The 14206-nt window shown below is 42.8% G+C and overlaps 1 protein-coding gene across 1 annotated transcript in view; it reads left to right on the top strand.

Annotated features, from left to right (window-relative positions):
- Window positions 1-1773: 1773 nt before the first annotated feature.
- Tmem260 (transmembrane protein 260) overlaps window positions 1774-14206 on the top strand; it is a 66388-nt gene continuing 53955 nt past the window's right edge. The window contains exons 1-3 of the mRNA XM_038310124.1: window positions 1774-1988; window positions 6394-6425; window positions 7135-7286. Coding sequence (XP_038166052.1) covers window positions 1841-1988; window positions 6394-6425; window positions 7135-7286 — 332 coding nt within the window. The 5' untranslated portion in view covers window positions 1774-1840. The remainder of the gene's footprint in view (window positions 1989-6393; window positions 6426-7134; window positions 7287-14206) is intronic.

The following is a 14206-nucleotide window of genomic DNA, read 5'->3' as shown; positions in this document are numbered from 1 at the left end:
CTCCCTAACTTGTTGGTTAAACAGCAAACTTTACTCAACCCTGAGTCTAGCCTTCTTTGTCCACTGCTCACTGGCTGATGGCTGGAGGGGGTCTCATTTTGATGCCGTGTAGACCTTTCCAAGGAACAATTAACAACACAGTAGTTAGCTTTGGTGGAAAGAACAAGAGCAGTACTGGAGTGAGCGGAGACTGAAAACAGAGTCTTTCAGGATCTAATCTCAGGAGACCAGCCGTTACTTTCTGTTACCATGTTGACAGCAGCCAGAAGGTGCAGCCCGGTACAAACGGGGACAAAGGCTACGCAAGCAGCCCATGCTGGGATACAGGGATGGCTGAGAGCCATCGTCCGGCAGCGTATCACAGATGACAGTTTAGATGAGACGCCCCCCAGAGTTCAGTCTTTGACTATTTGCTCCCCAGTTGGTTATGCTGTTGAAGGAGGTTTAGAAAAGGAGCCCTTGAAGGAGAGCCTGGAGAGTTCAAAGACTCACACCATTTTGAGTTTGCTCTGCTTCCCGATTAGAGTTGAAACTTAAATTGCCATATTTAAGAAACACAAACCTTCTGTTTCCTCCTCTTGCCTCCATGCTGCTGCTTGGTGCCATGTCTCCCTGCCATGACAAACTCATTCCTCTTGAACTGTCATTCCAAATAAACAGTTTCTACGAAAGGTTTCCTTGGTCGTAGTGTTTTCTCTCAGCAATTGAAAAGCACACCACGCAACCCGTATGTCCCAGAAGCTCAGGTGATACAGCGTTTCATAAACACCGGGAAAGACCGAGAGAGATGGGCACAGGCACTGCCAACCAGCTCTACAGTTGGCACACTTTGTTCCTGTCAGACTGCATGTAGCACATTTGAGAAGGTTGCTCATATTTCACGTATTTTGAAATACATGCTACAGATGTTACCCTGCCTCCATCCCAGTCTGAATAATTGCTATAGTAATGCAAACTGTAAGCTTAAAATGTTTAGTAAGGGCTTGGAAGACAGCTCAGTGGCAGAGTGCCTGCCTGGCATGCGTGAGGCGCTAGGTTTAGTCTCGAGCAGTGTGCTATGTAGTGCCCAGTAGCACCCGTCTCTTTTGGTATTTCATTTGCATTATTTACCTGGTGTCTCTGTTTCATTTCCCACTTTTAAAGCAAGTCTCCACCAAAATATTCCTCTTTTTTTACAGTAAAAGATACTTCTGTCATAAAGAATTATTATTCTCAGGGCCAGGATTCAAGCATTCCCCTACGGGGTTCTCATGTTCTAAGAAAAAAAAGAAAACTAGCACATTTAAATCTTAAGATTAGTGAATTATACTCGTCACATGGATTTACATTAATTTTAATGAGGCAAATCGTTATACATAGCTGTGATCAATATGTCCAAAGAAAAATATAATAGCAAGTAGTTTATTTGTTGATTTCCTAGGGAGCCTCTTTTGTTCCACTCCAGGCCATAGGGGGCAGACCAGTGCTTTCTGCCTCTCCATTTTCGTCTCCGCTTCCCTCTCTGTTGGAACTGATCAAGTCAGTACGAAAGGGGGCAGCGATCCCACGTGGGGGCAGTCGGCCCGTCCCAGGCTAGCTGTTGTAGGGAATTATCCTCCACCGTGGTTAATTACTTCAAAGCCCACTGAGACAAGCACAGTGCCATGTGTGTGGTGTCTCCCAGGAAACTCCTAGGCCGAGCCGGGGCGCACCCGCCACTTTCTCCTCCCCCGCCGGTGGGTAAGGTGTGGTCCGCTCCGCCTTGCTAGACCGGAAGCCGCCGCAGGCTGCGCGCGCCTCTCTGCCGGGCGTCCCGAGCCGGGGCCCGGCTGCGCTGCCCGCGAGCTCCGCGTCCGCATCCATGGGTCTCCATGGCGACGGCGGGGTCCCGGCAGCCCGAGCGGGGCCGCGGCGTTCCGGGGGCCTCCGCGGCAGCGTGGCCGTGTTCGCCGCCGTGGCTGCCATGTTCACCGTCACGCTGCCCCGCTCGCTGCCGGGGGGAGACTCGGGTAAAGTACTCGCAGGCCGCGCTCCTCCCAGCCCCCTGGCCCCATCTCCGGGGCTCAGCGCAGGGTTCCGAGTTCCAGAACTCCCTCTTTCCGGTTCTGGATCTCTGGCCTCTTGTGTTCTAGAGCTGTCCCGCTTCCGTGACTTTCAGCTGATTAAACTCAACACTTGCCGCCGATCACTTTTACTTTCCGTTCCTTTTTGGTCCGTAAATAATACCTACTCCGCCCTTACAGTGTTACAGACGAAAAGACTGACAGTAGCGAACAAACAGCTAGAGCGTTCTAATGTACTTAGACATGACACGAAGAGTTACTAAATAAACTACATCTTTAGTGGCGATGGATTACGGAGGCACTAAGAAAATGTGCCACTAGAGTGGCAGTGTGTAGTGGGACCTTCAGAAGATCAGGGAAAGACTCCCAGGAAGTTATGATAGTTAGAACCAGACTATTAAGAGAAAAACTTTTAAAAAGGGGGCCGAGCTCAGCTGAAAGCACCCCTCTGTGGGAAAAGAAAAGCTTGTCTCACACAAATGAAGACAGGGCATAATTGTTACATATTTGAGTCTAGAAACAAAATTCCTGGTTTGTTTTACAGTCAGATCAAGAGACCAATAATTCCTCAAATAACCAGCTGTGTTTCAGAACAGTGCGTTAACAATAGTGAATCTAATTCCTGGAGAACCCATGAGCTCACTATCTGATAAGTTTACCCAAGTTTGGTGACTGAAGCGGGGTACATTTATTGTCTCCCAGCCCGGGGATCAGTAGCTCTCTCACTATGGTGTGGGCCCGAGTGGCAGACCTCTTGGCCCTGTTTGGGGAGGGGGGGGCATCTACTTCTAAACTCAGTCTAGTTCTTTGCTGTGTGGCTCTCTCCATAAGATAGCTGATTCCCGTCAAAAGGAAGAGATAGAGCGTGCTCTCTGACATTCTGTCTGTCATTTTGAAACCTAATCCTGGAAGTGATATGCCACTGCCCTGTTTTATTGAGGGAGTCAGTAAATCTAGACCAATTCAAAGGGGAGAGGATTACACGGCCAGAAAGCCAGGAGATGGGGATTACCGGGACTGGCTTCTAGATTGCCTGCCGCGGGAAGAGTCATTGATGCTCCGTTTTCAGGTCATCTCTTTCCAGTTCCACTGGGCAGTTACTGGGGGGATTGTGTTTGGGAATGGAGTTACCAGCTTTCCAAGATTAATATTAAATAGTGAAGTAGTTTCAGGGTGGCAAGAGGCTTGGTACTGGAGAGTGTTATGTAGAAGTTAGATAACTGTACCCAGTAAAGGACATCTGCAATGGCTTATGGTTGGCGGAGCCACAGACATAGAATGAAAAGCATAATAACACTGCGTTTCCTGTGTGCACTCACCGTTCTAAGTGCCTTTTAGGGGTTTCCCTTCCAGCCACGCTAGGAGGTAGGTGCTGTTCTCTTCTTTTGTAGATGAGTGAAGTGAGGCCAACCACAGTCACAGTGGGTGGGGGTCATCCAAAAAAACCTAAGCACACTGCTCTAGAACATTCTCTCTTAATGCCGACTCCGAAGAATTTTGGGGCACTGTTAAATTCTCCATCACACATAGTGATAATCTGTTTAAATTGTTGCCTTCTTTCATAATTCTGTATTTCATGTGTTACCAAAAGAATAAAGTGGTGTATTCATCAGAGTTAGCAGATTTCTTACATGTGCTGACGTTTTATGATCATTTTCGGGACTCATCAGTGAGCTATTTTCAACCATATGCCAATGTGGGAATTTTGTCTAAGCTTACCTTTGATCTTGTTGTTTCTGTGTTGAATATACTTGAATATTTATGAAATATATATATTCTGCCAATAAACAGAGCACATCTCAAAACCAAATGAAGCATGTGTTCTTCCTGATGCGTCTTAAGTTTTACTCGGTGGATCAACCACATTAACTGAAGAATGGATAAAGCATTGCACTACTCGGTGTGGCTATTCATCCATGGATAGTTCTCATGATCTTTGAGAGAAAGAATTAACTTATAGATGAATTTATATATGTTAAAATATAGTTGTTTTAATGGGCGATGTACGGGCATATGTACACTTGAAGCATTTACAGACAGCTCTGGGCTTGCGCCTAGTTTGCATCTGGAACAGCAAAGCTGTGTGTCTCAAACCAGAATATACTAAGAATTGCCCAGCAAGTTTGGGTGGTAATGTCAGAAAACCTTCAGGAAGTTTTGTTCCCATACAAATGGCCCTTTAATTTAGTGGAGGAAATGCCACTGACAAGGGCTGGGAGGAAGCAAGCGCTGGCAGGTGCTGAGTTTAGTGCTCACTGCCTTCCTCTGTGTCTCCCCTCCCTGAAGAGCATTCTTTCTGCTCTTGACCGTGGCAGATTTTTGCTTAGATTGAACATTGCCAAGAATGGATAGAATTTTGTTAAATTTCAGATTTGTCTTTGTAGCAACAGAATTCCAGGGGTGAAAATACAGATTTATTTGTTTATTGTCAAGAATCAGAGGAGTGGTATTAATGTTAAAGTGTAGTTTGGATGCAGTCTGGATGGGAGAGAACGTGACCTTGAAAGGTGGAGCTATGGTAGATATACTTTGTCCCACAGAGCTAAGTCACGGAGTAACACTGTAAGATCCTGTCTTTCAGTAGTTACAAAGGAAAGAGTTATACACATTTTTCTTTAGACTATAAACAATTTCTCTAAAAGAAGTGCTCGGGATACGAAAAATACTTGAGTTTCTGAGGTGCCAATATCAGTAATTGACCTAAGTAAGCAGTATTTGTCTGTGAACCAGTCATTCGCTGGAGAGAAAGGCTTCTGAGTAGTAAGGATGGCATTGTGGTATGCCTTCACCTCTGTGTGCTTGGTTTGTGTTTGAGTCTTTGTGGGTAGCCAGAGAGGGCACAGGTGGTGCTTTCTGGTCAGAGTCTTGGAAGGACTCTGATGATGTTTTTAGACTTGGTGTGAGAGAGAAATTAAAGCAATTAGCCAGAATATTCTCCTCTGTAGGAAGCTGCTAGAGTTTCCAGCATGCTCTGTGGAGGAGAGGAAGTGGCTAACTGGCAGGGGATGCTGGGCTGGAGGAGGTTACGGGAAGGTGTTATTCCCTAGTGGCAATTGAACTGGGCCCTGACAGATTTAGGGAAGGAAGGTGGAGAAATGGTCCAGGTGAGGAGGTGAGTGATGGAGGTGTCAAAAAGGCCACCCAGTGGAATGCTGGTGCCCAGATTCGGAGAGCGCAGGTAGTGTGGGAACAAGGCTGCCAAAGGGACCCCAAAGCCATTAGGCCTGACTGGAGAAGCCCTTATTCTTGCTAAGATAGCTGGATTTAATTACTAACAGCAGCCATTGAGAAATTATAGACCAGGGATAGGATCCAGCTTCCTGGTTTTGTATAATTTTGGGGAAGGACGTTGCAGTCAAGAATAGTTTGGGAACAAAGATACATCGAAGTAGATTAGCAAGTCTTGCTGTAGTCCAGGCCAAGGAAGGTGGAGGTCTACTTTGTAACTAGGACAGTAGAAATTAAAGGCAGCGTTGGTATCTGCTAAGGAACAGAACACATACACTAGTGCCTTTCCCAGTGAGCAGAAGTAACCACAAATCCCTATTCCAGACTGCGCTGTGCTGCTGTGCCAAGTCAGCAGACAGATGTGCTCTAGCTACAGTAGCAGACCGGGTTACTGTGCTGTAAGCCTAGAAAGAATCGCGAGCACTGAGGATCCACGTGTAAAGAGAATGATGTAGTGCTTTAGAACACTAGCTTGTGAGAGAGCGCACCAAAACAGTGCAGACTGTTTAAAGATACCTAAGTTAATGTAGACAAGGTATTCAAATGCCAGCATTCTGGTAACACGGCACATATGACAATGTCCAAACCTCAAACCTCTGCACATATTTTATCAGACCTGCACCATTTTTTTTTTGTTAGGAGGGAACAATCTCACCAGGTTGCCTGTGCTGGCCTTGGGTTTATGACAATCCTCCTGCCTCTGCCTCCCAAGTGCTAAGATAACGGGCCCAAACCATTGTCACCCTTCTTCATATTACATGTTTAGAAGCCATGCCATGTTCTGGAGAGACCACAGTGTATCACATTCATGATACATGTGCTCTGTCCATGTGTTTGTATATTTGCAAGGCAATACAGTTTTCAGGAAGGAAAATTATTTTTTCATGAGAATTCACCTGTATTTCCACTGACCAGTTACTTAAAGCTATGGAAGATAGTTTGTTAATAAGACCTAAGGGAGAAAGGACTCTTAGACTGTTTCATGCTGCTAAATCTCCCCAGATTTACAGTTTTATCCAGTCAAATTAATGCAAAACCCCAATGCAAGCATCCGGATTTTGGGAACTTTGGAGGAGTGTCGTTCTGTAATAGTAATTATTGGTTTTACATTATTTTTTCACAGGGGAACTGATCACAGCCGCACATGAGCTTGGAGTAAGTATTAGTTTTATTGTTTAATCAATGCTCTCATTAACAGTTTTAGGAATTAAGAAAGTTTAATTAAGCATAGAATAAAGTAGATTAATTTATTTTCAAGCCCTAGTTTTTAGTAACTTATAAGTACAGTACATGACAATTTACTTTAAGTTTTAAATCCAATTAACTGAAATTATAAAGCAAAGCCTTTACTATATATACAGTAGCTGGCTTATTATCATCCCAAATTTTGTATAAGCTGTGGAGAATAAATCGGGTTAACAATTTTAATAAGTTTATTATTTAATAAACTTTATTATGGTGTGTGATCCCCTTAGTCAAAACCGTACAACTGTCAGCACGGTGGTAATCCGATAGCAGTGTGGTCTTTCAGCTCTCACCAAGACAGTGTTCCAGGACCTGCCTGCTGTCAGTAACCTTTTCAGTGACCCTAATGTGCTGCCAACCTAGAGCACAGGCTCCTTAAGAACTGGCAGTGGAATATGTCACCCTCTCTTTAGGTGATGGACCATGTGATAGGCACACCAGATCCACTAAAGAAAACAGCTGTATTGGCACAAGATGACAGTAGGAAGCCACGATTCAGACATTTGGTCATGGGGCATAGTTCTCATGCTTGCCTGAGAACAGAGCTACTTTTCAGTTAAGGCCAGTGTGACGCATCTTCCCAGACGAGCACGGCTGATGTCTCTTCTGTTCTCCGTAGGTTGCCCACCCTCCTGGCTATCCTTTGTTCACGCTGGTGGCCAGCCTGGCCATCACGCTCTTCCCGTTGGGCTCTGTTGCCTACCGCGTCAATCTTCTCTGTGGCTTGTTTGGAGCGGTGGCTGCTTCGCTCCTTTTTTTCACCGTTTTCAGGTAAAGTAGTTGGTTAATTAATTTTGAGAATTAGAGATGTGGGTTCCTCATGGCCAGTTATGTGCTTTTGTAACATCCTTTGTTGCTTGAGTGGCTTCCCTAAGTCATTAGTTCACTGTATGATGGGAATTTCATAAACCTCAAACGTTACACAGTTGGCGCTGCTTTGTACAGTGGGGTGAAGGTGTCACCGGTCCGTTGTCATAGTTCTCTGGTCAGGCAGGACTAATGAGGACTGTCATTTTACGAAGAAGAGGGTGGGCTGACTTAACTCAGCGATACAAAGCTTGTCTTTTGTAGATGGTAAATTCACTTAATTACTCAGTATCCTGCAGATGGGCAGCTGCCTCTCAGGCTGGGCCTGAGACCTGATTATATTCTAAATACGAGCGTATTGTATGCAGTATGGTTTGAGAGCTGATTATATTATAGATATGAACATAACTGCATGCTTGAGGAAAGCAGGCTGTCACCTTTGGGGTGTGGCTTCAGTGAGGTTTCCCGTTGTCCCGCTGTAGCCCCAGGTGAGGAGGACACACTAGATCCACTGACTCCTGATGGAGACAGTCCTAGTTGGAAGCTCCTGGGTTTTTAGTGGCCTGGTCACTGCTTTAGGACATGCGTGAACTTCTTTGCCTCTGACATTTCTGTCTACGTTCTTAACTTAGTCCACACCTGTTTCCGAAGAGGATAACACCAAAAAATACAAACTGTACTTTGTAGAAAAATGGGAAAAACAAAATTCTGTATCCAAAAGCTTTTGCAAGCTTTTCTTAAGTAAAAATAAATTATGTAAATATAGTATAATTTGAGTAGATTTCATTTCCAATTTTTATTTTGCCAACTACCATTTTTAGTATAATAGTCATAGTATTGCCCTTTAATTCTTTCTAAGCTTCTTTTGAATCACTTACAGAAGTAGAAAGGCTAACATAATAACTCGAAAATTTACTTTTAAATTTATTTGTGGAAAGGATTCAAAATCAACTATTATAATTTTGACAATTTACTAAATTTTATCCATACCACTCAATGTGTTTCTATTTAATCTGACATATTTTCATTGATAGTCAATCCTGTAATAGTCAGTGTTGAAAACAAAGTTCTGCCTGGGCTACTTATTGTTATGAGTATCTTTTCTAGAAGCTTGGAATAATTTTGATTTAAAACTATTTCTTCTGAATCTTCTGTGACTAAATATCTGCCAGTTTCCATTAAGAGAAAAACTTATTTTTTATTTATAAATATTTGGGTTGAAATTTGGAACTTAACCTGTTCAATATTTGAAGACTTTAATTAATAATTTTCACAAGAAACTTTAAGATAGGCACTATAGTGCTCTGAAGTGTGTGCGCGCGCACACTCTGAGGCTGGTAAGGTCATTGGTGCTCTGAAACTTCATATTTTCTCAGATATTGTTAATGGCATTCCGCAGAGAGCTACTATTTTTGAAAATCATATAAAAATCTTTCAAATCCAAATAGTTTTAGACAATAATTTTTCTTTAGTTATCCAGTTTAAAAATAGGATTTATTGCTGACTGTGCTGGATTATGTGAGTTTTAGATGAGCACATTGGCATGTGACTTTGACTTCATGCAGCACTGATGGCTGATGCTGTGAATCAGAGTTCTAATACTACTAAAATGGCTATGTGCGTGCTCTTACTAATATAGTACTTCAGAAAAGTTATTTTCTCCCTGAGAAAGAATCTAACAGCATTATTGCTCACGTGCACTTTAATATAAAATTACTTCATTATTTTCAATACAAATAACTGACAAGGTACATGTCCTTTGGGAACAACCCAGTTCAAGTGGCAAATCTGTTTTGTCAAACAATAGACACCCTTCAGAAAGGAGAAGCCATCTCTATGGTAATAGGACTAACAGTAGCCTATTGATTGAGTGGAAGAAGACATTATACAGTGTCAGCTGGCTTGTTACAATTTCATTTGTTGTGTGACCTGAACTTGACCTCTGAAACCTTCTTCTGTGAATGTAAACCCAGCAGCAGGCGAGCTTCGTGCAGCCATGGCAGTGGTGGCTTTCCCAGCCCTGGCATATGGTAATATATTCCTGTGCAGGCTGCCTCCTTGCTCAGAGTTTGTTTAGGAGACATTGCACGGCTTTGTTCATTTACAGACCAAATCATCTTTCCGTCTCGGTGTTGAAGCAGCTTGGTTCTTTCTTTCTCCCATCACTTAGAGCATTACTGCACATGTAGGGTTAGAGCTGACTGGTGTGCAGTAAATTAATTCTTTTTCAGGTAATTGTGCACATAGCATTAACTGTATTTAGCTCTCAGGGTGGACATAAAGACCTCTGTACCTTTTAAACAAAGATTGCATTTCAGAAGCAAATTTCTGTTTAAATGTGTTGATATAAAAAACTCCATTTCAGTAAACATGACTTAGGTTGAAAGAACAACTTATTCGTTGTTTCCAATTACTATGTAATTCTTACTTTTCTTGTATCCTTCTCTTGCTTTTAAAAGCTGTAAGATGTCATTAACACTACACTTTGTCAGTCTCTTAATGTTGGCAGGAACTCTGTTTTACTTGATTTGCTCTGATGCAGAAAGCATCTGAGTGAGCTAGCACACAGAAAGCAGAGTGTGTTGCAGTTCCCTGAGCTGATATGGAAGGGTGTGGCTCTCTGGAACAGTGTTCCCTCTGGGGCTGTGAGAGCCTGCGTTTGTTAAGAGGAGCTAATCTTTCATTTCTTTGAGATAATACTCAGTTCATCTCTCTATCTTTATGTTAAGGCTTTGGAATTAAGTTAGTGTTTTAAAAGAGCAATGATTCTTCATTTAAGGCCGCTGAAGTAAATCATTTTTAAATTTGATAATATGTAATTTAAATAAAGTATTCTTATTGGTAATTCATAGTTGCTGTATATAAAATTTTAAGAAGTTATAGGTAATTTAAATCATAAATATGAATACCACCTAACTTTGCTTACAATTTGAATTTCAAAGTTATCTTCCAGGAAGCATCAAACTAGATGCTAATTCACTATTGTAGTGAATCAGGAAGAATGCTAAAGTCACAATCAACTGTCTACGTCAAACACATGTCCTATGTGCTGCTGTCACTATGTGCTGAGGAGAGAGCTCACTGACAGCAGTGTATAAAAGCACTGTACCTCAGGAAGGTTTAGCTGTTTACAATCTCTGGGGAGGGCACGTCTTACATCATTTGGTAGAGGAGGTACAAGGTAAGAAATGCATTCTTGATAGCCTTGAAAGTCAGCAAGGGAGGATGAGGATGAGGATTTCCAAGTGTCCACGCCCCAGTGTTTATTAGGCACCCAATGAGAAATGAAAACACAACTCACTGGTAACGAAAGCACAGCAAACCACGCAGTAAATAAGCAGACTCTCAGGGTTTGGAGAAGTCTGTGCTCTGGACATTTCTAAAAAGCAGAAGGACCGTTAGCACTGTGATAGGAAGCCAGATCTCTCAGGGCCAGATGTGCAGACTATGTGTGTCTGTGTGTTAGAGCTGCAGAGAAAGTGCCATCAATTGCAGCAATAACACCTGAATATCTTCTGACAGGTTATTTTGTGTCCATGTTTTAGGCATGGACTTTTCTTTTTTATATGTTTCTAAACATTAATTCGCTGTTAAAAATTAATTTGATTATAGTTCTGAAAGTGCTTATTCTGAGCAATGTGTCTGCTGTTCTTACAACTCCCATTAAGATTCCACTTAATAAGGAATAAAACATTAAAATGCCATACCTTGGAGAATGCGGAATCTCCTGCTTAAGGGACATTTGGATTTTCCAGCTCAAGAGTGTTTTAGATTATTGCCAGAGAGAATAATGGAAGTGCTTCCTAATTTCCGAAGTAACCGTGCATAAGTAACAAGTCGTCACGAGCTTTCGTTCTGGAGAAGAATGGGAAGTACCAGGCATTCATTGCCATTCAGGGGAATATCTGTCTTGATCCCTGGTTAATTGATCATATATTTTTTCCTCATACTTGTATTAAAATTGCATTGACTCAGGCTGGTTAAGCATATTAAGAGCCCGGTTCATTTGCATTTTCTTATAAGTTGAGGGACATATTAGGCTCAAATAGCAGTGCTTCATTTTGAAGGGAGAAAAGCAGGGCAAAACTCTTTTAAGACTGTAGAGTCTTTTCTGACAGCTAGTCAGAGTTAGAATTAGTTCAAGGAGATGTTAATAATGCACTGCCTGGCCTAATCCCTTTGATATCACCAGGTACCCTCCTGTTCATGGGTTAATTGCTTTAAAAGCGAAGGCAATATTCTGAGCGGTGGGCCGCTTCACCTTTTCACAGCTGTTACCATTGAGTGACAACTAAATCCCATGTGTAAGATGAGGAAGAGCTCAGTCTCCAATTGGGAGAAAATTTATGTAAACCGCAATCCCTTCAGAATGTGCGGAAGTCATAGACTTTCTTGATTTACTCTGCTTTTCCCAGAAAGCTCTATTGTTCACTTTCCTAAGTCCCATCAACCCTTTGTAGCAGAATATCAGAGCGGCAGCAGATAGCTTGAAATATATAAATGCTATCATAGCTCTGATTAATAGCAGTGCTTATGAGTCAAGCCTGATAACAGTGCAGCTCTCCACTCAATTTCAGATACTGCTAATGGAATCTGTCTTCTCCAATTGTAATATGAGAAGGCCTAATTTGCCATGGAGCTTGGAGCTGTCACCAGTAGGGGATTGTGGGGTCAGATGGGAGCTGCCAGGTTTTTGCCCTGCAGCTTGTATCTCTCACTTTGAATAGAGCAGCCCCCTGCCTGCCAGTTAGCTGATAGGCCGCCGTGGGGCTTATGCCACTATGTACAATAGGCAAGGGCTACATAGGCTGACTTCATAATTGTGAAGCTAGCTCATATTTCCACAGCTACTGTGCTGCATAATTTCTAATAAGTGGTTTTAACAAATGTCAGATTATGAAAAGTTTCCTCAATTACAAAAACTTATAAAACATTTAAATTGCTAAATCTGTTTCCTGCCGCGATTCTTGCTGCTGGAAGTAGTCATCAGTTATTACTGCTTGACTAATAAATTTACATAGTTCTAAAATTATAAATTACGACAACTTATAACTCACATGGACTCGCAGCTTCTCAGCCTCGTAAAGACAGATGACGGCCTGAACGCACTGACGATTAAAATGCACTTCACCTTCAGTTTCTTGATTTTCATGGTTCCTGGTGTTGCTGATGAGAATAGCTCAACACTCTCACTTTGTGGCTTTGATTATGTGGATGTTTTGTGTCTACTTCCTACACTGTAATGTCTTAGCAGTATGAAAATGAGGCCACATCTGCTCTTTCAGTTAAAAGGACTCTGGGCATTGAGTTAGGTGCCTTGGCCTGTGCCTTTGACAGTAATGTGCTGGAATATTCAGTTTCAGTTCTACTGCTGATGCCAAGTACGCTGTTAAGATTGAGTAGCAAGCTCATCTCAAGGTCTTACATGTGTGTACATATCGCAAACAAAACCAACCGTAATTTAACTAGGCCACTGTTTCGAACTAGGTGGCACCTCAGAGGGTTGGCCTCTCACTGTGCAAGTTACTAGACAACACGAGGCAGTGGAAACACCACAGATTTCTACATAGTTCAGGACGTACATGAGACAGTAGGGACACCAAGGATTTCTTCTAGATAATTTAGGACGTACACAAGATAGTGGGAAAACCAAAGACTTCTTCTAGGTATGAGATAGAGAAGTGCAACAAAATGGATTGTTTTGGATTTTATTTCATAGATTTATTGTACAGCTTTATTTTAGTTAATTGTTTCTGGAAAAACACTTTGTGGGGCTGAGGAGGCACGCACATGCCACCGTGCGGCTATAGACGTCAGAGAATAGCTTGAGGGTTCTCTCCCTTCACCAAGTAGGTCCTGGGCTCACACTCGGGTCTTCAGGCTTGGCCCCAAGCCCCTACCTGCTGAGCCATCTTGCTGGCCTGTAATATCAATTCTCATGGAAACTGATTTATTACATTTATTGATGGATGCTGTTCATAATCTTATTCCTTCCATTTAGTTGTGCTAGTTCTTAGTAGTTTTTCCTTTTTGAAAGCTTTAAAAATCCCTCCACTTTGATACGGCTTTAAATCGTGAAAATACGTGGCAGTTTTCCTTTCAGAGTGTCTGTGGTTAGTGCAGGCAGAAGCAGTAGTCTTGATCGACTCCCATGAAGTGAAAGTAGCCGAGGTGTGACCTTCTCAGGAGTGACAACAAGATTATAAAATGCGGGAGAAGGCCTTACTGGTAAATGTATTAAAGATGGGAGCCCAGTGACGGTGGCTAAGGAGCTGCAGCTTGAATATACCATGTCCTCACTTGCTGGGTTTTGTTCGTGAGATCCCCCTACTTTCATCTGACTACTGACTAGAACTTGGCACTGTAGAAGCCCTGAGCATTTGCTACAAGAATGCTGAGTGACACCAGAAGAAAGAAGTGTAACAATACCTAGTGCTTTGTTGCCAGAGTCCCGGTGTGACCGTTCTCACATAGGCTGGAGAGACAAACGCTGTGATGTCGGCTGTGTGACCTAGCCGGAGAGAGCGTGAAGGGTAAGACTGGTGCAGGTGCATCGGTCACGTGGCTTTAGCCACCCTTGCTCTAGTCCACTGTGCATTAGTTACCAGTAAGAAGTGACACTGACAGCAGCTCAGTTACCACCAGTGCTCGCCTGCTGCTTCATGGCCTGTCGCCGTGGAGAGATGAGTGCAGGTGAACGCTAGCGTACCCCCAGTGAGTTCTTTGTATGCAAGTACCACTGAAGTCAAATACACTCAGGAACGTTATGAGGCGCACCGAATGTGTGTTTGGAACGAATCTCAGGCTTCTATTATTTGCCTCCTGATGGATAATTAGACAAATATGTGACTGTACATGAAGATCATGAACCATGCAGTGGGAAA

Source organism: Arvicola amphibius, chromosome 13, assembly GCF_903992535.2.
Source record: "Arvicola amphibius chromosome 13, mArvAmp1.2, whole genome shotgun sequence".
Lineage (NCBI taxonomy): Eukaryota > Metazoa > Chordata > Mammalia > Rodentia > Cricetidae > Arvicola > Arvicola amphibius.
This window is presented reverse-complemented; position numbering and strand designations above follow the sequence as displayed.